We start from the raw sequence: 24315 nt of genomic DNA on the forward strand, positions 1-24315 counted from the left end.
GACTCCGACCACTGAGCTGGAAGACGCATTATTTACCTGAGATGAGCGGAGAGGAAGGAGCACAGTGCATGTAGTGAAATCATGTCAGAATCACATGTAATAAAAATAACTTTATAATTATGAAGATAAACAAACAAGATGTATTTTAGTACTCACTATCAAGCTAGCATATTGATATTGGTAAAGTTTAAAATATATATTTTTTGATTCGCTAACGAGCTAGTTATCTATAAGGCAAAGCTAAAAACAGGTTGCATGATACACGTTTTTCCATTACCATCATTTACACTGTGATGAAGATGAATTTCGTGTAAGATTCATAACATATACGTTGTTCTGCATGTAAGAGTTTCCATGATGAAAGCATTGTTGACTCTGATGAGGACTACACTCCAGAGGCAAGTACCGCATCGTCAGCTCGAGGACAGGTCCGGGGTCGAGGGCGAAGCAGAGGAGGTCGTGCAAGAGGCCGTGCAACTAGGGTCAGAGGAAGTAGAGGCCGAGGACGGGGTGGTCGGAGTGCAGGGCAAGGAGCACTTGAGTTCCCTCAGTTCTCGCCATCGCTGGAAAGGCACGCCGATATTAACTCGCGTTTTATTTCTTTGTTTATCCAAAGACTTTTTGTTCATTGCCTTTTTTTGTACTGTTACTGTCTTCCTTTTTTGCCTGGTTTGCCTTCACTAACTGCATAGGCCGGTACAGTGAATTTTGCTTGCTGTTTCTCTGCCATTGTTTTGGTATTCCTAGGATCCTCTTGAATTCCTCAAATCAAACGTGCGTACGCAAGTGGGCAGGTCATGTGTGGCAAAAGGGTGGTTGCCATGGTTGCGAGAGAGTGACAGTCGCCTAAGCCAATCCTATGTTTCGTGCCGAAAGGAAATAATGAGCTGTGTTTAATACAGATTAAACGGTCTAGACTCACTCGATTTTTATACTCTTTTTATCAGAGTACTTACATTTTAATTATGCATTGATATAAATAGAAAGTTTAAACAAATTTGGAAGAAAGTTGTTTATAAATTTCTTACCTACCCTGCCTTTAATAACTTTTATAAACTATTTTTTTTATTGTAATTATTTATTAATTAATGTATATATATATATATATATATATATATATATATATATATTTATTATTGGTTAATTAAAAAAAAAAAAAAAATAATAATAATTATTTAACTAAATTATTTAATTTAATAAAATGCAAAGCATTCTACCATCAGACTAGGAATTAATGGATCAAAGGGCTTTACCAAAAATATATAGTAAGTTTGACTAGTGAGTTTATTTATTTATTTATATTTTAGCTCTATTTTTTATATGCTTTGAAGGGGATGATTTTAGAGGCAAACTTCTCAGAGAGGCTTTTACTGTCAGTAACACTACACGCAACTCTTTTTGCGATGCTTTGAAGCAGCACATTTCATCCCCTTTAAAGCACCTCTGCTGCACTCAAAGATAGATAAATAACAATGCACACAGTACATTTCAGGGCAATTACTGTTGGACAATTCACAGTGTGTGTGTGTGTGTGTGCGTGTTCACTGCTCTGTGTTTGTGCACTTTGGATGGGTTAAATGCGGTGCACGAATTCTAAGTATGGGTCACCATACTTGGCTTAATGTCATGTCACTTTCAAACCAAAACATGTATCTGAACATCCTTACACTGGATCCAGCTTGCTGACCTTATTTCAGAAAAAAAGTTAGAAAAATCACGGATAATCCTTTTAGCCTTGATGCAATGACTGCATCCAGTGTGATTCAGTGTTTGTCTTTTCTCATTCGATGTGGCACATATTTCCCTCACGAACCTGGCACTCACCTTTCCTTCATTTTTCTTTCCATTGCCACAAATAGCTCAGAACAATGGGCATAGAAATGAACAGCAGAAGGTGAGACATGTCTAGGTTCAGCTGTTGAAATATATGTGTGAGCTTGGGATACCAATCAGTCATTCTGATAATTCAGAAAGCAAGCAGTATTAAACCGGCTACACTCAAGGATAGCAAGGATCTCCCTCAATGCATCTTAAGAGACACCGGATCGGGAGAATTGTTAGCACACAGGGCGTTATGCAAATTATACCTCTTGATCAACAGGCTTTATATGAAAAGGGTACATAAAACACAGAAAAGCTGGGCTATTAATAAGGCAAATATGATACAGACAGCTTTAAACAGGGTGTAAGAAATTAAGGAAATCTCTTATCAAGAAGGCTTGCACATTAATACTAACAATGGACCCAGGAACAATGCTCCTAACTAAAAAAAATACATACTAATTAAGGCTATGTATTCACAATATATTTGTTAATTAAGCAACATTATTGCTTTTTATTTGCCCATTAAGTTCCCCCATTATATTAGTTTTGCTGAGTGTCTAACAGAGTCACTAAACACTTTTAAAAACACTTTTATTTATCCCCCTTTACTCATACTGCAGAAAAAGTGGTTCAATAACGTTGAATGTTACAGGGACTGATTATTGCAAAGGCAGATCCCACTGTGTTCTGGTTAAATAATTTTTAAATTTAATTAAAATAAATAAATAAATGCTTTAAATAATAATAATAATAATAATAAATGTTAAAATATTTACAATCAAATTTAAATTAATTATTTAATTAAAATAAGTAAATATATAATACTAGTACCATCAAGTCCTGCAGAGCATAATGATAACATAAATGATGGAAAATAAGGCTTGATTGATTATGACAGTCACTGCTAACGTTCACAGAAGCTCATCAGTATAGCTGCTCATAGAGGCTTTAATTAGGCTGGACTCTGGATACTGCTGCCTGTTGAGAAGCGCACAGGTTTGGGACAAGTATAATAACGAAAAGGAGGTGACTCAAAATCACCAGCTGTCAGAAGACAGCATAAGTCCTACAAACTCGGCATGACCCAGTCATCTGCACGAGAACCGAGACTGGGGCTTGACACAAACAGGGACTAGCTGAGATTTCTGTTAGCATATGTCATGCTGCACAGCCATGACAGCACCAGGGATGAGAATACACCCAGTGACCACATTACAGAAATTATCATGACGTGAAATTTTCAGCCTGAAGCTGCTCACTATCATTACTGTACAGACTGTGAAACAGAGATGGTATTTAATATTTAAAACACAATGCAAGATTAATAAAAAGCAATCGCATGATGTACTCATTGCAGCTCCTAGTGTGCCAACTTGCTGTCTACATAGATAACTAACTTCTGAAGCAACAGTGAAACCCCATAAATGAAATAAATCTTTAAATCAAATACAAAAATCGATTTGAAAGTTTTAAAAGCCATTCTCTATTCAGTTCTGTGCACAACATTGACACGAGAGCAGGTCTTTTGACTAGACTGTCTACTGGAAGCCCTTCTGGTTACACAGTCTGCTCATGGTCAGGCAGATCCCAGGGCACTGCCACATCAGTGCAGCTCAGTGTGCTGGACACAGCTCATTTGCTGACGCATCCATGTATACGAGAGCCCCGCACTCCCCTTCATATCAGTGACTGTGTGAAAGAGAGAGAGAGAGAGAGAGAGAGAGAGAGAGCAGGGGTATGGCCAACAGTCTGCCAACACTCTCTTCCTTCTCTCTCACTGTGAAAGAGAAATCTGCCCAGGAACAGGTCCCAGCGCCCCAGAGATGGACTCTCGAAAATGAATATGAGCCAGTCATTCAGCTAAAGGACTTCTGTGGAGAATGTCAGTTAGGTGTACATTTGTGGTGAGTGTGATAGAATAAAAGTATGGAACCATGGAATAAAAAAGTAATTGTGACTTTTTACCTCATAATTCAGATTTTTTTTTCTTCTCTCAACTCAACTCAAATTAAATTAAGTTTTTAAATCTAAGATATAAAAAATGTGCGAAAAGGTACAAATTGTGAGATAAAAAGTCTTACTGCGTCTATAATTTTTTTTATTTCTTGGTGGAACTTCAACTCACAGTTCAGACTTTTTTTCTAACAATTTGAGTTCATATCTTTATCTTTTTTTGTGTTTAATTGTTTTCTTCGCAGAATTGCAAGTTAACATTTAGCAGTTTTGACTTTTCTCTGAATTGTGCCATGTAATCACCTGAATCATCACAATTCTGACCCCCCCCCCCCCGCCCCCCATAATTCTGAGCTTATATGTCATAATTCTGATTTGTCTATCAATCCTGAGAACAGAAAGGTCTAAATTATGGGATATGAACTCAGAACTGCAAGAAAAAAAAGGTCAGAATTGAGAGAAAGTCATGATTTCCCATTTTTTATTTTATTTATTTATTTATTTTATTCCTTGGAAGAAAAAATCTTGACACAGTTTCTCACACTCAGATTTTTTTTAGACTTACAAGAAAAAAAGTCTAAATTGTGATTACAAAAAGCTTGTATTTTTTGTTCTGTGGCAGAAATAAGCTTCCATTCAATTTTTTTTTGTTTGTTTCAGGTGAGTCCTATCTTCTGCATATGACACAAGTAGGAACAAAAGCGTGTCCTCTTCCTCTTGTCTACAGAAGTGCAGAGGCTGGTGGATAGCAACACAACAGACCTCATGAGAACTCGGGGCAGGAGGTGAGGGAGAGAGCATTAATCACAGATGAGAAGTGTTATCCCACTATCAGTGCTCTCTTCCCCTCTTCTCCTATCTCTCTCGCTCTCTCTCTCTCTTTCCCACAATGCACTGGTTGCAAGCAGATACAAGCACGTACTCTGTTTCTTCCCAAGCACCCGAGGAAATTAACACACTCTCCTCTAAAGGACCTCCAAAGTTGGTATGCAGAAGGGCTATTCAGAAATAAGTTTGAAGTCCACTGTGGCATCTTCAAATGAGGAAATACATCATGCAAGTGTTCCCCAATGAATCTGATCTGCTCAAATGGTTAGGGATTTAGTCATGGACCTGCAGACACATATTCCAAAAGTTAACTATAAACAATCTTAACCAGGTCCAATTAAATTTCTTTGTATCAAAAAAAACAAAAAAAAACAAAAACTTTTATACCATTATAAATGTTTGAAACTACATGAGGGTGAAATAATGATAAAGTTTTTATGTTTGGTTGAACACTTTTTCCTTTAATACTAAAAATAGTAAATTTTTATTCATTCTTGAATTGAACATCAAACAATTTAATAAGATTTTTGTTAAAGTTTTTGAAAGAAATCTCTTTATTTGATAAAAATAAAAGTAAAAACAGTAATATTTTAAATATTATTTATTCCTGTCGAGGCAAAGTTTTCAGCAGCCATTTTATGCCAGTCTTCAGTGTTTCTGTTGCACTGCTTAAAGGGGACACTGGATGCAACATTCACTTTAACATGGTGTTTGCATATAATGTGTCTTAGCAGTGTGTGGACACTACTGCCCTACAATGATAAAAATCCATTCGCTCTTTTTTTTAATCTTCAGAAAACCTGAACAATCTCAGTTATCAAGCGTTTTTGATATTCTGAGGCATTTAAAGAGACATGCACCAAAATGGGTCGTTTGGAACAGTTATTTTACACGACCATTGAGAAATTTTAACCAATGTATGCTGCAGACATTTCTTGAAGACCCTAAAGAAGCATACCAATTTGTGGAAAAAGGGCATCCAATGTCATATTTAATATTTTATCAATTTAATTCATCCTTATTGAATAAAAGTAATAAATCCTTTCAAAATTCTTACTGACCCCAAAATTTAACAATAATGCCTGCAAATTTGCTCTTTAATATGCAGAAAGGTATTTATGCCTAGTCTTTTGCATGATTCGTGCTCATTTAGATCAAATTAAATTCTGTATACCACCTGTGCATTGGCCCCGCAAAGACAAAAAGCTTAAGAGGAGGATTATCAAGAAGTGATCGGTGTACAATTCCGAAATCAGCTCACACCACGGGCCTTTCATTATCATACAACTCTACTTAATTACTTTCAGACTGACGCTCCCTTACTGTGTAATGATGCATGCAGCCTTACTAATGTCTGAGACGCTTGTAAATGAATGGTCGAAGGCTCCACATCCATTTCGGCTGGGAGAGAAACCTAATTAACTGAAGGTGCAGGCACTGTTGTTCTGACGTGGGAAAACAATGGGACCGAAGGCACGACTCGGAGCCTGCTGCAGGTGCCGTTTGGAAAAAAGTGCAAAGTGGCTGGCTAGCAGTGAAATGACTCTCCTTCCCGAATGCCTCTTCTGTAATCCACATAATTATCTCTGTGTGTGTATGAAGATCGAGCTGTCATTAATCTACTTCACATCAACACCCTTTCAACAAGCCACATCCATCTCCATATTACTGAGTCGAATTAACCTCCAGGTAATTTCCATTAATAAATATGAGATAAGGAATTATTCACTTTGTGTACTGTCAGATGACTGTGTTTTAGTGAAAGAGAAGAGATGCAAGATTTTCTGATCAATTGTGTTCTTGTTAACTATAGATAAAATGAGAAGTGGGAAGAGGGAGCGAGAGAGCGGTGGTCTCCATAGTTAACCGATCAAAGAGGCACTTATTCGCTTTAGGAGAAAATAATGAACGGGTCCATTTTTCAACACCCAGATTTCTGTGTGGGGAACAAAGACGCTCATTATGTACTGTATCTGGGAGCTTGAGGGGATGATTGAAAATGTTGTCTATGCATCCAGACACAACTGTGTATCTGGGGAGGGTCTAAAACATAAAGAAACATGTTGTGAGGTGGCAAAACAGCACTGGCACATATTTCCAGCTCCAATTATCAGTTTCTTCACTGAGATGTTGCTGCAAACAAAGACATTTCCAGAGAAAACCCATGAACATGCATCTGAGGTCACCTGGTTGCATACACAAGTGGTAAGACAAAGACTTCTGCTACACAACAGATAAATCTCTAGAAAAACTTGTGCCTGAGGTGTGAATGTATTGACAAATACAAATTTTAATCTTGCTGAATGAAATAGATTTAAACAGCAAATATTATGTAATGGATAATGTACTGACACATACAGTCTTTGTCGCTAAAACTGTTATTTTGTATCACTCTGAAAGAGTCCATTTTGCAATAAATGTACAATGAGTGTGCACTATCCTGAATTAAACAGCTGCTTACCAAATAAAGGAAGAAATGGATATTAATTATAATAATGCTAACATTACTATACTATTAATATATACACAACATTTCAAAAGTTGGGTGAGTATACATTTTTGTTTTTAGCAAGGATGAATTCAATTGCATTAAATCTGCATATTAGAATGATTTAAAAAAAATCACACAATAAACTACATTTTAAAATATTAAAAAATATACAAAATTTTTTTATTTCAAAAACATAAAAGGGTAATAGCAAAAAAAAAAAAAGGAAAAGGAAAAATGTATTTTATTGCTGTGCACATTTAAAGAGTAATTGTTAATATTACAATTCTATAAAATATTGAACACAGGCATCACAGCATCCCAAAAAGTGGATATTCATGCTGAGATTTGCTAAAAATTACAATTAACTGTGTTTAGTTTTATTAAAATTTAATGAGCATTAGATGATGCAAAACTAATCTAAATGTAAAAATAGGGGAAATGTGCATGACTGATTAATTGTCAAATATCGGAGGTTATAAATTCAACACTAATAAATACATTTAAAAAAATCTCCAGGGACTGATATCCATCCATATATTGTACATTACTGAACACAACATTATAAGCAACTTGAAAACCATAAAAAAGAAACTTGGACATTGAAGAAAGTTAGCTTGTCTCAGCTTGGTGAGTTCAAGGAACGACTCAAACTGTGATCCTCCGAAGGGACACTCATGAACAAAATGCTAGCAATAAACTTCAGGCCTTGATATTGTTTTACACTCCGTAGGAACAGTCTCAGCAGCCAGTGGTGGGACTCAACTCAGCACTTCCGCTGACACAGACATATGTCCTGTCCCTTTCAATGCTTCAGAGAGAGCTTAATTCAATCATTGTCATATTGATTATGGCACCATGCGTTCTCCTGACACTGGCCTACTGTAACAGCTTCTGTGTTTAGAAGTCCAAGCATTATTGAACATGCAATGACTTCAACAGTTTCCTACATAATATCTGACAGCCCCTAATGATATTACTTATTGCGCATATGAAAGTGTGAATTGTGGAAAGAAAAATCAAAAATAATATGTCTTAAATATCTCCTAGACAGCAATGCAATTAAATTGGGGGCTAATGGCATCTTTCTTAAGCTTTTAATATGAATTCATACATTTTTTATTAAATTCTTCCAAGACATCCACATTCATTCTACAGCTCTATACTCCTCCGGTTATGTCTCAAATATATAATTTTTTTATTTAAATTTCATTGTTGTAAAACACACAGCAAATAATTTTTTGTAAAAATAAATAAATAAAATGAAATAAAATTAAAATAAAAAAATAATAAATAAAAAAAAATATATAATTAAATAAATAAAAATGAATAAATAAAAATAAATAAATATACATATATAATTTTTTTATTTTTTCTATTTTATTATTATTATTTTTTTTAATGGGAACATTAGTTTTTGTTTCCCAGTATGGACATCCTAATATTCTCTGTTGGTTATCAAATAAAAGTTTTCTTTAGGTAACTACAATGTTCCCTCTAAGTTCATAGAATGTTCCCCTAAAATAAAAGATATCTATTCAGAATGATTTTTGGCAGTCTGAAAAGTAACTTCTCATTTTATGCACTTCATAAGGAACAGTTTAAGAAAAACCTGAAGACAAAATCCCTCAGGTATACAGTAAGAAGGTGAAGCTCCCTTGGGAAGCAGGTGTGCTTCAATATTGTCATTTCCACAGCACCACATTGAGATCTGTTTCATCAACACGCACCTAATTACATGGCACGTGTGAAGTCATTATAAAGCACCTCAGCAGCCGTGGGGTTATCTCATACTCAAGCAAACTAACAAGGAGCTTCAGATCTGTAATTACAAGAAAACGAAGAAAAAAATAAATAAAATCAGAATTGTTTTATAGCTACCTATGTGTGTGTATTAGCCATGCCCTCAATATGCACATAGCTTCCTGCAGTAAAATAGAGATCAGACCACCAATAAGGGAATAGCGGTTCCTGCTCCTCTCTCTTGAGAAGGGGCACCACAAAGCCACTAAAATCTCCCATCAGGCACTGTGTCTGCACAGACACGCAGCTGCCTTTCTCCTCCGCTATTCACTGTATAATATCTCCACAGGAACATCAGTCGTAACAGAGGAAGGTCTATAAATACCGGGGTGAATAGAGCCGATACCTGCCTGTGCTCTGTTACAGCTTTTTATGAGACACCAGGGGTCACCATTAAAGTTCCTGTCCTCCTGACATCACACCTGATAAGGTATACTGGTAATGCAAAGAAAAGCTCTTGTGTACAGCGCAACTCATGCTGCAGTCAAGTAATGTGAAAAATAAATAATAATAAAGTAATAAAGTAGATATACAGTATTGAGTCTGTTAATTAAAATTAGATTAAAAAAAAAACTAACTATAAAACATGAAACTATGAAAACTCTACAATACAATACAATACCTAAGTACAGGAGAATTAGAAAAAAAGTTTAAAATAGGTTAAATACAGAGTAGAAAGTATAACATGTCTAGTGCAGGACACTGCTGTTACTACTTGACATTTTATGTCAACTACTCATTTAACATTTTTGATGTGATTTTTAATGAAACATAATATTTAGCTCGAACTAACGTGTATGACTTCACTGCATCCATTGGGATTTGGTTGGATCATGAAAACTAGGCTCCGATATTATTGGTCCATTTTCCATGCCCCTACGGCCTTGGTTACATCAACAGAAATCAAAAGACATTAGAGTTCAATAACATGCATTGATGAATCATGCAGTAAACGGGGTCAATTCTAATTTCATGTTGCGTTGAAAATACTGCAATAAATTAGATTTCATTGTATGAGAATGAAAGCAGAGGGAGAGTCATGTACAGGGTTGTAATCAGAGAACTGCTATATCCACGTTTGAGGCAGTTAATTTCACTACAGCATTAGAGACGCTGTGGGGGGTGGGGGGTGGAGGTGGGTGGAGGTTGGGTGGGGGGAATAGAAGCAGGTGTAGCAGTTAATGCAAGAGATAAAAAATAAAGACTCAGAGGAAGGCAGCATGCTGAGCTCCTATTATCAACCCGCATTCAAGCAATATCGACACTGGAGCCTGGCCAAACTTCTTGATGTGTCTCATATTCAGAAGCATTTCTGAACCGTTATTTACAGACTTGGTGTAATCAACTGGTTATATTTTAAACAGACAAAAACAAATGCTCTGCACTGACACCTACCAAATTTGACTCTTAGTAAGAGCTTCTTATCCATGAGGAAACAGTAAATCATAAAGTTCAGCTGTCATTGTACCCCCATATTTCACTTCAGAATTCCACGACCGACCAATAAGAAGAGACACATAATAAAGAACTATATATATTTAATACAAGGAGCTGCAATCGCAAGCGCAGTAAAAGGAAAGAAAAGCCTGTAAAGGATCAGACATTACTCACAGCAAGGATAATCTGCAAGGAACTGTGGGCCACCTCCACATACTGGTACTCCAGCAGACAGCCGGTGATGCTGATGTAGCGATGGTCCTCCGGGGCCCAGGAGGGAGGAGGGGTCACCGGGGTCACCCTGCACCCCGGGCCGTTCTCCATCCACCAGGAGCGATGCATGGAGATGTTGAATGTCATAATCAGATCTGTGTCCTGCAGGAGAGAAGAATGAGTTAGAAGAGAAGCTTGTTTTTCAAGTAACATTACCTACATTCAAATGATATTTCTATTTTCCGAATAATCAGTTATCAATGTTTATGTTTCTATTTCACCTAAATGCAAAGAAAAGTGGAATGGCGCCAAAACTATATTCAGAACAAACGCCGAAGATCATCAGTGACTTAAATATTTTTTTTTTCAGTTTTTTGCTAACCACACATAAACCTAATTTTCTCAGAAATGCAAATTTGCACAAACATGATGATTATATATTATTGTAGAACAAAATTTCTCCACAGCCCCAAAACCCCCTCAGACCCCAGATAAAAATGTTAAAGTAAGTTCACTTCCTTGCATTCAAGCAATTTCAATTATGTATTCAAGCTTACGAGATGTAATACTCTGAACGCTGACTTATTTAACAATGTGGGTCAAATAACAAGCACTCCATAATATTTTAATCAAGCTAAATCCAGTCCATTCTCATTTATTGACAGCTAAGAGAGCAAGGCATTCCCTCTAGTGAGATGCCTCACATTCTAACCTCTTGAAATTGATGATTTCATTCATTTGTTTATATTAAAATAATCATATATTCTGGCTCACGATCAGTGTAACATATTCACCCTACATTTAAAAAGTCAGATGTTGTCTGACACTGGAAATGGGACCCCTAGCAGCCATTGTAGGGTTTGTATTTTGTTGTATTAATAATCATTTTGAAGCTTTTTAACATTGAGGCACAATTATTTAAGTGGCTCTTATGTGGTTAATTTTGAGACATCAAAGGGACCCGCAGAGCAATAACCAGCCAACACATACTTATAAATGTGGCATGAGATTAATTCCACAATCAAGTGGCGGAAGAAATCACATTTCTCTAATCCCAAATTCACTTTTGTGTGCCATTTTTCAGCCTTAATGATCTGCATGCTGGCGACTGAAGTGTTTGCAATATCCTGGGTCATTTGAGTGAATGCCAGTTACACGAGTGGAGGATTATACACCAGGGCTTCAAGTACGCAGAGAACATATTCAGACAAATCCATCAGTCTTAGAAAACACATGCCAAGCCTAGACGCAAAGCAGAAAGAAAGAAACAGAGCTCTAACTCTCACACCTACAGATGCATGTCTGCATAAATCTGATGTACGAGTCGAGTGCTCTAAGAAATCCCTCTAAAGAGCAGCGATCTAGCATTTTATAGCCAGATTTGCGGTCCTACAAGTGTTAAAGCTTGGCACTGAGCATGCTACTCATGTTGGAACCTGAAGTTCCCCAGGAGATATTTCCCTCCTGAGGAAAGACAACAACAACAGCCTAGCAGTTGTCTTAAGAAGTCATTAATATACTAGTGCACCACTAAAAGAATCTCACAAATTAGAATCTTTTCAAGCAGATTTTTGCTCAACAATTTAGTCTCTCTCTTCCATATCGATGACTCATGTCTAATCAGTGCTCTCTACAACAGGAGCAATCAAACTTTTTAATGCCATGGATATTAAATGTGAACCCTTTGCAAGATACCCTTTTCCTATGACATAATGAATTTTAGTGTATGCTGTTCTTTTAATAAAAAACTCAAAAATATTTTTTTTTGAAGTATCATGCGACAAAAAATGTGCTTCTGAAAAGAATATATCATATAAATTATTTATAAAAATGGAGAACAGTTATTTAAAAATGTAGTAATATTTCACAATATAACTTAAGTGTAATTTTGTAACACATTAGAAAATATACAGTATATTATATAAACATATAATAGTGTATAATACATAATGAAGAATAATATATATATATATATATATATATATATATATATATATATATATATATATATATATATATATATATATATATATATATATATATATATATATTTATTTGTCGAAAACTTGTCTCCAGTGTTTTCTGAGTGAATCATCTGAGGGGCACAAGTCACAATCCCCATTATGTTTTCTTAAAGGCCACTGGGAGATCAATCACTCGCCCGCCTTCATAAATGGCTTCACTGTTTACCCAGCCAGTGTGAGTGATGTGATAAAGAACTTTTAATCCATTTCAAAATGCACACTAACGGCAGAATGCCCAACCGCACAGTGCAATGTCTATCTCAGCGTGAGAATGACACTGGTTCGTCTGAAAGGCTCCTGAATGACTGAATAAGCCCTGCTCCTCCTTAGAGGAAGGCTTAGCACTTCTCCTTCTGCAAAATACACACCGAGTCCTCGGTCCTCTGTGCTTATTTAAACATATACAAAGAACCTGAATGGTTGGATTGATTTGTTTACTCCAAATCAATACCCTTGTATAGCAGTTTAGCGAAAAATCCCTGTTTGTCCCCAGAAACACATGTAGCACGCTCCAGTGATGGACATAAATAGCCACCATGATGCAAAAAATGAATCCTAGCTTTGAATGAATACAGAGTCATCCAAGCACACAGTAGCCGCAGAATTTTTGAAGGAATTAATATATAAATAAATATAACATTTAAATATCTAAAAACAAACAAACAAAAAATATACACTTTTTTTCCCCATCAGAGATTTTCATGAGAGTTTAAGGGGGTCTGTGGAAAATTTGAGAGTTCTTTAAATAAATAAACAAATGTATTTTTCCTCCGGAGATTTTCAAACTGGATTTTTCAAAGTGTATGTATAAGAATAGTTTTTTACTTGTATATTTTAAAATCTTTTTTAATACATATATTTTTTTTTCATAACTTTGCTTTGGTTTCAGCATAATACACTATATTTAATTAAATTAATTAATTAAGTAAATTCCATGTTGTCTTTATAATAGGACCCCTTTTCTCAAACAGTAAAATGTTCTATATAGCCCTTTCATCTTCCTCATCATATCTGGGGGTCCTTATCATCAAAAAACTTGAAAAGCCCTTGCATGGTCAGACCCCAGACGTGTCAGACATTTCCTTCCACAGAACGAGAGTGAATGTACATGTTGCCTCACTCTTCCGCTCTGTTGCTTTCTGTCTCTCTAACAGGTGTAATGAACATCAGCCCAGTGGATAATCGTGATCCATCAGCAGTCAAATAACAGGACGGACTGCTCAGCACATCAGCATTTCAATCTGCAAAGCGGCAGGGGTCTCACAGACAAACACTCCTCCATTACTCTCTTTCAGTCTGTGCCAGAGTCACAGCAATGGGAAACACTGCCGGCCTGAAAGAAGGGCTGTCAGGACAGTGTCTGGAGATGGATGAGACCACATTTCAACAGGCGTTATGGACTGACGTGCCAGCATGCTTTACAGTGAGTGATGGTGGACTGCAGAAAGCATGTAGCTGATGTCTTGCTAGGCACAATAAAAACAAAGAACACTTGATGCTGTTGTGATGTAATGTCTAAAAACAGTCAAATTATACCAATTAATTAAAAAGTTTGGAGTAGGAAAGATTGTTGAATGTTTTTGAAAGAAGTCTCTCACCATGGGTACATTTATTTGACCAAAAATATAGTAAATACAGTAATATTTTAAAGTATTAATAAAACTTTATTTATATATATATATATATATTATATATATATATATATATATATATATATATATATATATATATATATATATATATATATATATATATATATGAATATGACAATGTGATAATTATATATCATACAGTATACTATATGTATATCTTTAAATATGATTCTCTTTGCATTTATTTGCAAAAAATAAAGTTACTTAGTCATAAAAATGTGAAATATTATTAAAATTTTAAATACTTTTTGAATATGTAATTTATTCCTGTGATTGTAAGTGACATTATGCATGTCTTTAATGTCACTTTAGATCAACTGAATGCTTTCTGTATAAAATACAAATGAAAATATAAATAAATAATACTTAAACCGCAACAAGCACTGAAAAGATTAACACTGAATCACTGTATATGCAAATCAAACAAAGATGGGATATTTCATCCTGCAGTGAGCTCTTTAAAACTACTGCCTGGGTCCATCTGCCTCATGCAAGTTCAATATTTATAAAATTCATGAACATATTCAGATCAAAGGAACAAATCATGATTTATATTTGTTGACCCAAGACTATGCTTGGGCATATTTGTGCAGTCTTGCTGTGAAATGCAATTCAAGATAAGCATATTGAGCATGGCCGACTGAAGCTAAAACACTGCTGTTCCACTAGAAACGAGAGATTTGATTTACTCGATGAACAAAGGAACATATCCACACAGAGAGAAATTATGACACGCCGAATGCTCCCTACGGTTTCTAATAAAAACGTTTCTGCTGGAACAACATTTGACCATTACTAAAACACAGAGGACTTTGAGTGCCATAGGAAATGAATCAAAAGACATAATATTTGCTGGTAATTAGTGATGTTTGCTAAGGCAATTACTATCCATCAAGTTTGTGCCATGTTCTATGCAAAAATAAACTACATTTTAAATTAACTTGAAGATTACACACACACACACACACACACACACAAACAGAGAGAGAGACACAGACAGACAGACAGACAGACAGACATAGATAGATAGATAGATAGATAGATAGATAGATAGATAGATAGATAGATAGATAGATAGATAGATAGATAGATAGATAGATAGATAGATAGATAGATAGATAGATAGATAGATAGATAGATACAGTAGATTCCCCAAAAAAGGGGCCTTTGTTTTGAAGTCACGCTAGTTTTCTTACACATTCTATTTATGTATGCTTACAAAACCCAGTGGCCGTGTTGGGATAATTCTCGATCATCAGGGATTGTTTATTGTCGGAAAACAATCAGAGGGCGTTTGGAGGGGATCAAGATGGGAAGACTCAGCCTTAGGATGACTGTCAGTCATCTGTCCATCAGTAAATAGGTTTCTGCAGGCAAGAGCTACAGCTATATTTCCCTCAGGCTAGCACTGTGATATCTGGACTGGGGCAGAACAAAATGGAAGATTAAGACTACCAGGGATAGACTTTATTTATTTATTTAGACAAGCTAAGCCTATTAGAAGTGGCCAAAGTTTCAGAAAGTGGGAATTTTAGATGGTTTGTTCCAAAAAAATTTTTGGAAGCATTCTCTGCACACACACACATGGCAATGGATGCCACAAGGCACATCTCAAATGGAGCAAGCATCCAGTGCCTGCATCCTATAAATTGATGTCATCACATGAGAAGCATTGTGAAATATTCATGGCTTAATGTAACACAAAATTAGATTTTTTTTCAGCCCTCAGATAGATACTTAAGCTTCTCCGTAACTCTAGCCATGTTTTAACACTGAGGGAAAAGAAGTAAACAGTATTCTAATGAACCTGCTGCCTTGTTTTGCCTAGTAGATGAACACCTTTGCCTAGGAGTGACACCTTTTCTCCCCATAAGGGGAAAAAAATTTAAAAATAAAAAAAGATCTTAAATATCTCTTAAGTTTGAAAAAAAATCAACAACCTCTCAAACTGTGCTTAGAGACCAAGACTAAATTCGGCAGATTTGAATTTGAACTCATCATTATTTTTTATTCAATTCTCCTAAAACTAAACTATCTGCAAACTATCTTTGTGTCTCAATTAGTGTTTTTTTTTTTGTTTTTTTTTTCTCTGAGGAATTTTATGAGTAACACATGAGACAAACTTGTTACTAAATGAATTAATTATAATAAATGCACTTAAGTATTTTACAATTTACAATTACTTGGTTTATTTAAAAATCAAATGGAACATAACCGAATACACCAAAAATGAATGAATAAATGAATAATTGTAAATAGAAATAAATTATATTTAGAATTCATTCTTAATACTCATGTACTCATGTGATGTCAGTTATTTCCCTCAGATTTTAGAAGGAACATCTGAGATAAAGTGGATAGCCAAATTTAATTAAATAGAACAAATTAATTAAAAATAAAAACAAACATTAAATTACATTTCAAATTGATTCTACTGTGTGTCAACAATTAGCAAATTCTTTTAGAAGGACTTCTGAGACAAAGTTAAATGAAACATAACTAAGACAAACTCACCCAAACTATTTGCTTTTTTAAAAACAATTTTCCTTTTGGTCCTCGGAGAAAAACACACACCTCAGTGTCAGACGTCTGCACTGAAGTCACAAATGGCACTAAGCAACACCTCCTGGAGGAGATTCAAGGCACTTACCGCCTTAGGTTCTATTATAGCTCCTCTAGTAAACAAGGGCCCATCACAGACATCCATTGTGTTAATTTTCCAGATGCTGCCTAACAAACATTTTATGCCAGCGGAAGAGTTTTGTCTGTGCATAAGAGCATGAAATTAGCCTGTTTAGCAGAACTGAATTCATTTGGAGCTCCAAAAATAATAGTGCATGCTGCTGTGATGCTCCAGAAGGAGCTGTTGCTAATCGACAGGCTTCCTTTCTCGCCCCTCAGAGAGAGAAGACTGTTTGGAGTGAAAGCAGATGCATCTGTCACAGACCGAGATGTGACATTTCAAAATGTGCGTTAACAGATGGAGAATTGTTTATATTTATGAATACTGCAGTGCAAGGACTACACATTTAGCACTGGAGGAAAGCACGCCCGTGCCTCGCGTAGAAATGTCAGGGAAAGAGTGCAACGCCTTCGCTAGAACCGATTTGGGAACTGGCAGAGCATCTGAAAGTCAAAAGGTGCGGCTTGGTTACAGCAGTTAAAACGAACAACTTGAGAAGATTTAGATGCAGTAGAAGGAGAATGTAAAACGTGAGCTTCACATGTGTTACATATGCATTCTGTCATGATTTCCTCAACCTCACGTTGTTCCAAACATGACTTTCATTGTTTTGCGGAACACAAAAGAAGACATTTTGAATAATGTTAGTTGCTTTGGTTCCCATTGACTTCCATTACACTTTTTGGCCATACAGTGGAAGTCATTGGGAACTTGTTTTGTCCTCACTTTAATGCATCTTTTTAAAAGTATTATTTACTGACAGTCTGTCTTGAAGATCACACTTGAAAAAAAACAAACATCAGAACTAAGTGCTGTCTGAACTAAACCTTAGAGAGTAATGAAAAAAGTACCTTTGTATTCTTTGAAGTACCTTCGATACAATGTAAATACAGTACTATGGTATATCTATAAAAGTATTCAGTACCGTGGCCTGTAATATCAAAGTACCATGGTATTACCATCTGTATTACCTGGTACCAGCCAAGTACTTTAAAGTGAGAGAGATAGAATAGAGACAGAAGAAAAAAGAAAACAGATAAAACAAGAGGGGAATGGAGGAAGCTTCCAAACCAGTCAGCGCTCATCAGTTCCTCAGGCGCTGTATTGATCGGCTCAGCAGGCTGGATATTAGAGAGGTAATTCACTTTTTAGATGAAAGGCGTATGGGAGCAAGGGCTGCCCCATTAGTTACCCAGGATGAGGAAATCATTGATACTGCCACACTGTCAGGAGGACCCCTGCGGAGGACAGAGGTTTGATGAGGTGGGACGCTCAGAAAGACTGGAGGACACCTGCCTTCTTCATCTCCACCTGAATTCACACGCAAAATGGATCAAGCTGCACACTTAACATAGAGTTTAGCTAGGGACTAGAAATGGAAAAAGGAAGGAATTCCAGCTTAGTGCTTTTTGAGAAAGACATATTTGGGAAAAATATTCTTGCTGTATTTACTGCCCTCAGCAGCCAGTTGCCAAATTTTGACAGAGCAGATAAGAAAATATATTAAATAAAAAAATAATTAAATAATAATTATTAAATAATAATTTAATAAAATACAACTGGCTACAACAAAACTCATTATGTGCATCTTTCACTATCAAGAATCAGTTTGTTTTGAGAACTACACAGCTTGCGTTGTATGATTTCGATTCACTTAAAATAACTGACTCACTAGAGGGAATCATTCAGAAATTGGACTATACTGGCTCTGCCGAATTTTTTGGATCACTGAAATAAATTGAATCCCAAGAGAGATTCATTCGGGAATTGGATTACACTGGTTGTACTGTATGTTTTTGATTATCTAAAAAAAAATCTAATCAGAGAAGGGATTCATTCGGAACCAGGACTACACTGGTGCCACCAAAACTAACTAAATAAACAGCTCATTAATCTGATTTATTCAGGAGTTGAACTACTGTTGATGCTATATGTTTCAGTAAAAAGAACCAGCTCATAAAAATCAGTTTGTTCGAGAATCGTAATAGTTGCGGTGTCAAAAGGATGCTTTTTGTTAATGGTATTTCTATTCTTCTGCATCTGAACCGATTCTCTAATGTTTACCTCACTGCAGACTGGAGACTCTGATCAGCACATTCATAACATCAGCTGTCAGCCATCAATCAACAACATGTCTTAAAATGCAGTTTCATCACAAACAACCTCAGGGGGAAACATATTTGGTAAATATTAAAATCAACTGAATGAATCACATTTTCATTTCCTTACATCTTACAGATGAAAACAACACGGACACGGTTTTCAATATCCTCTGTGTCTGTCCAGGAAAATTAACAATAGCTCAGGCATTCATTTCAATATTGACACTATCAATGTTAGATAACAAAATTGTTGTTTTGATGTCTAAATCTGATACATTGTTAGCGTATTTATGACCATTTCCAATAACAACTTGACAGGTGCCATTGCATAAAGGCCAATAAATACAGTATATTTGATCAAATAATGATACAAAAGTTTTCCAAAAGAGAGAAAAAAAATTATATATATATATATATATATATATATATATATATATATATATATATATATATATAATAAATTATTGCTAATTACATCAGGAATAGATATTTTAAAGCAACAAAACTGGGAGGGAGTTTTTTTCTCTTCAGTGACATAAATGAGAGTCAGAATGAGTTCATTTGAGAGGGAATCACATGCAATTTAGATAACAATGCAGATGGGACAGAGAAATCTTGTATGTGACATAAACCCTCTTTTTGAGGTCATTATTGAGAGTAGACTATGAACGATCAAAACAAAGGAAGGGAGCGAAGATGAAAGCCAAAGAAATCAAAAGCCGCTGAGCCTCGCAGGAAAATAGCGGCAAGTTACAGTAAAATTCTTATCTGCATGTCATTTACACAGCGAATGGGAAGAGAATCATAGGAAATGATAGAGAAGAGGAAGTGGAAGAGAAGATGAGAGTGGAAGGAGTGTGAGGGCTTCCATCCTCTCAAGTTGGTGACTGTTTTTTTGAGGGCAGACAAAAGAAGTGTAGGGGATGAGGATAATAAATGAGACAAGGGCAAAAGAGAAAAAGCTAAAGATGTGGGTAGTTTCGGTGATGATACATGGCACTGGCTGACTAATTGCTGTTGAAATTTCTCTGTGCATGATCACAATTGATTGCACATTGCCATTGAGCACCCGTCATTATATGGGTTACACACAGGCCAAGAGAGACAGAGAGACAAAAACACATGGACACAGCCGTCTGTGCCGAGAGAAAATGAAATTCTGCATTCCCTTTAACTGGTGCGGCAATTTTCCCTAACAACCCGATAGATGAGCCATCTGCACATAGTTGAGGCGTCTGAGACATTATCATGCTTCACTAAAGACAAGCACCATATGCAGATGTTGTGATTGCACTCAGGCTTTACTGTGGACTTAAATAGCGGCAAAACAGCTGCTGGGAATCGAAAGAAAAGCATTAAAGTCACATAGTCTGCATGCTAAACCATTAACAGGCAGCTTTCTGAAACAGAGCAAAGTGTGAGTAAACGTCAGGGTTTCTTTCTTTTGTTTTTGTTTGCAGAGTCAAGTCTCAATCTGGTTATTTTGGACATTTAGAGGGGAAGGAAATCAAATGGACCATAAAAATGAGTGGAAAGGTCTTCAGAGACAAACAGGAATGGTTTCAGACGGCAGGCAGGGTAATCGAACAGACAGCAGAGGAAAGAAAGGTACAAACAGAAGCGTTTTAGTGTTGAGGCAGGTTAAATACGCATTCGACTTGTGTGATTGTCTGACTCACATAAAGGGGAGATCAGAGATGCCTGTAACATGGGGACAGCTGTAACACCGTCAGTTTAACTGCTTTTAAATAATGGACAGGGATAAAATCACTATCAAACATGAACACTGGGAAGAAAGTCTTTACATTTTCTGTGTAAAAAAAAAAGACTCTATCATCTCTCTCTATGAAAAAATAAATAAATAAATAAATTGCCATTTGCCATCATGTACACTACCTTTCAAAAGTTTGGGATCAGTAAAATGTTTATTTTTATTTTTTATTGCATTAAAATGATCAAAATGAAACAAAAGACATTTCTATTATTACAAAATAGAACCAGGAAGGGTTATCAATTATTGTTAAAACTAAAATGAAACCTATTTTAAAAAGTGTTAATTGAAATATAAATAAAAAAAGTAAGAAAAGTAAAAAAGTAAAAAAAAAAAAATAAATTATATATGTATATAAATAAAAAACAAACTTCAAACACAATCCAAATAAATCACCCAAAATTTATAAAAACTATAATAGAACTATAATAGTAATAAAAAAAAAAACTATAACACTAAAATAACACTGGAATCATGTGACGCTGGAAACTGTAATGTTTGCTGAAAATTCAGCTTTGCCATCACAGAAATACATAGCATTTTTAAATGCATTAAAATAATTTTTCAACATTTGAGATAGCACCAAAACACATGCACCAACAGAGTTACAGATGTTAAAGCAACCAATGCTACAACTGTTCCCCTAATCAGTTGCTGGGTTCAAGATGAATTGCATTGATAGCCCTAAACAGCCTAGTCACTTACACAGAGCAGTGCATTACCGGCCTTTATATGATATGAATAGTCTAATTGAGGTCAGAATGCTGGGCAAATGAAAAGCATGTTATTTTTGTGTTCCTTTTTCAATGCTCTTCAGAGAGTACTGACGATTGTAATCTATTGTGCCTTTGACTTTGACCATAATGGCCAGTGGTATTAATAGACATGAAATGAAAGCATGCACAAATGATTAATGATTTTTTATTTTTTATTTTTTTTTATCTTGAAAGCATTGCCAAAAGCTGATGCTTTTATCTGCTACCACTTATTACGAAGACCAGCTCCCTAAAGAAGTCCTAACTTCCTTAAGGGTATCGTGACTGTAGAAGCAGAAAGTGACATCAGTAGTCCCTCACTCTGTTCACATCTATTCCTTTTCAGTATCAAAACACTAACCTTTCAGCTGACAGCCTAGATCATTAACCACTAAGCTACCTGTGAAGAGTACAATTGGTGGAGAAAAATCCATTTGAAGAACATCTAGAAATCAGGAACAAACACTGATGTGTCTAATCTACTGCTATAACTTCTTTTTGACCTTTCAAAGACAGACAACCAAATGTGGATAGAAATCTCTCCTTCCTTTTCACCAATAACACTTCAAATATGATTTCTGGACATTAGCTGAACTCAGGGTGGCAATCAGGGGACGCCAGAGGGCAAAGGGTCAGAGTGGGTCACCCTCTGGCTGGCATCTGTTTTGTAGCCTTTAAAAAGCTGAAAGAGGACACAGGTGGGACTTTCAGTAGGACTCAAAAGAGAAAATTACATCTTAAATACAAGGTTTAAGCTATAAAACCAAATCAATTGAAGAAAGAAGTCTCTCATCCCCTAACTCTGGAGTCTGTGCATGGCTTGTCCTGTAGCAGACGCTTAGATGCGAAAAGTGGGTCAAATGGATATAGCTTCTTCTCTGGAGGGGCTCTGCTGCCGTTCTGAAGTTTTTCCCCTCCTCGCCGGTCTCAAGAGACCCAGCCACAACGACCGTCTCTGTCTCGAAACGATGCCAAGGTGCAGCTGAGCATCATGGACAGAAATGTCAGCCTCTTTCTTCAACTAGCTCGCGACCTCTGCCCTCTGAAGCATTATTTTAATTAAGTGGTAGCATTGTTTTAATTTATCCACTATTATATTATTATTTGATGAATAGAAAGTTGAAAATGAAAAGTATTTATTTGAAATAGAATCCCTAAAGTCTTTTCCGTAAAAATTATATATATATAAACATAAAATGCTTTTGAAAAGTAGATCAAAATAATGGTATGGGGGAAAAAGCTGAAATCTAAGATAATAAAAATCAGCCCCAGGGACAATGTAGTGTAAGAAAAACCCAGCACACAATGATTATTTATGCAAACTATTGTATTTCTGTTCTCCCTACTTTTTTGTTTATTGTTTTTCTTGGCAAAACGGATCATTAGCAAAGCAAGCCTAACAATTCACTACCTGCAGGCAAAAGTTATATGCTGGATGTGCAAATGAGTCTGTTATTATACACGGCACAAAAAAGGCTCAACGGTACATGTGGGAAGTAGAATAGTTTTACATGTTGTTCTTTAGATGAAGTGTCAGCTCTTTAAAGCACTGGGCAAAGCCAGCAGAGAAACACAGAGTAATCTCTCTCCTGCATGCACACGGCTGGGCTCATCAAAAACCAATAACACCATCTCATCATTAGCCTTCTGTAAGATACATGGCTTACACACCGACTAGAGCTCAACTGTGTGTCTCTAGATCCCCCACGGAGACAGCGGTGTCGCACTGACTGAGAGTATGAGAACTGCTCTGAAATGCAGCGCCAGCACTGGAGACTGAATTTATTCCAGCTGCAAAGGGCATATCTGAAGCTGCTTAAGGTCAAACTGATGCCCACCAGACGCATAACAAAAGGATTTACAGGCACCTGCGCAATCGTAAGAATTATGAGAAGCCCGTCTAATACAATACAGTGTCCTGTGTAATTTAAATAAATAATCGCTAAGCATAATCGCATGCTGACATAATCCAGAGCAAAGTTCTGCAATATGTTATACATATTTTCTTCCAAGTGAATGCATAATGTTGTGTAAGGGCATTTTATGTTACTGGGCCTGCAACGGTTGGTCTAAATCTTAAATACTACATGACATTCAACTAAGAAAACACACAGACATATTTAAACGTAAGTATATTCTTACCACCCTGCCATAAAAATGGTAACTGCAATATTATGCAAATTTTTGGGGAGCAAAATGATAGCAACAATGAATCATACGGAGAACAGGCTCAACAAGCCGTGAATATCTGATGTGCATGTTTGTGTGTTTATATAAATCACATCATGTAAAGACACAACACTACAAGATAAATCACTCCATCTGTCTTTAGTATAGGAACTGATTAAATTGCACGAGATTTTTCATATTCTGAAAGCTTTTGTTCTAGATGTGAACAAAGACATGGCAAAACAATGTGGTGCTCACTTTTTATATTCACGATGAACAGTCAGTTATTCAGCTTTCATTACTATGTAACATATTGAACCTTAAAGCCGTTTTGTTTTCCGCAATGCCCTGCAAACACAAATCATATAACATGTTCATATTGTAATCTCACTGTAATCTCCGGACCTAGAGGGAAAACAGGTTTACATTTGTAAAAAAGAATCTAACACTGTCTCCAAAAAAATCCTGAAAAATGCTGAACCTCTATGAGACCAAATTAATTACAGTATGTTTTCGTCAAGTAATAGGTATTAATAAACTAATTACTTGTCGATATGCTCTTTTTGTTTACAATGAACCTATTACAAACTATTTTTGTCTATTTGTGTCATCT

The 24315-nt window shown here is 35.9% G+C and overlaps 1 protein-coding gene across 1 annotated transcript in view; it reads right to left on the minus strand.

The window, feature by feature from the left end:
• The window catches only part of LOC127938555 (sodium/potassium-transporting ATPase subunit beta-1-interacting protein 2), a 155373-nt gene that overhangs the window by 44953 nt on the left and 86105 nt on the right, over positions 1-24315 (minus strand). The window contains exon 4 of the mRNA XM_052535255.1: positions 10508-10708. Coding sequence (XP_052391215.1) covers positions 10508-10708 — 201 coding nt within the window. The remainder of the gene's footprint in view (positions 1-10507; positions 10709-24315) is intronic.

This window comes from Carassius gibelio, chromosome A20, assembly GCF_023724105.1.
Source record: "Carassius gibelio isolate Cgi1373 ecotype wild population from Czech Republic chromosome A20, carGib1.2-hapl.c, whole genome shotgun sequence".
In the NCBI taxonomy this organism is placed as follows: domain Eukaryota; kingdom Metazoa; phylum Chordata; class Actinopteri; order Cypriniformes; family Cyprinidae; genus Carassius; species Carassius gibelio.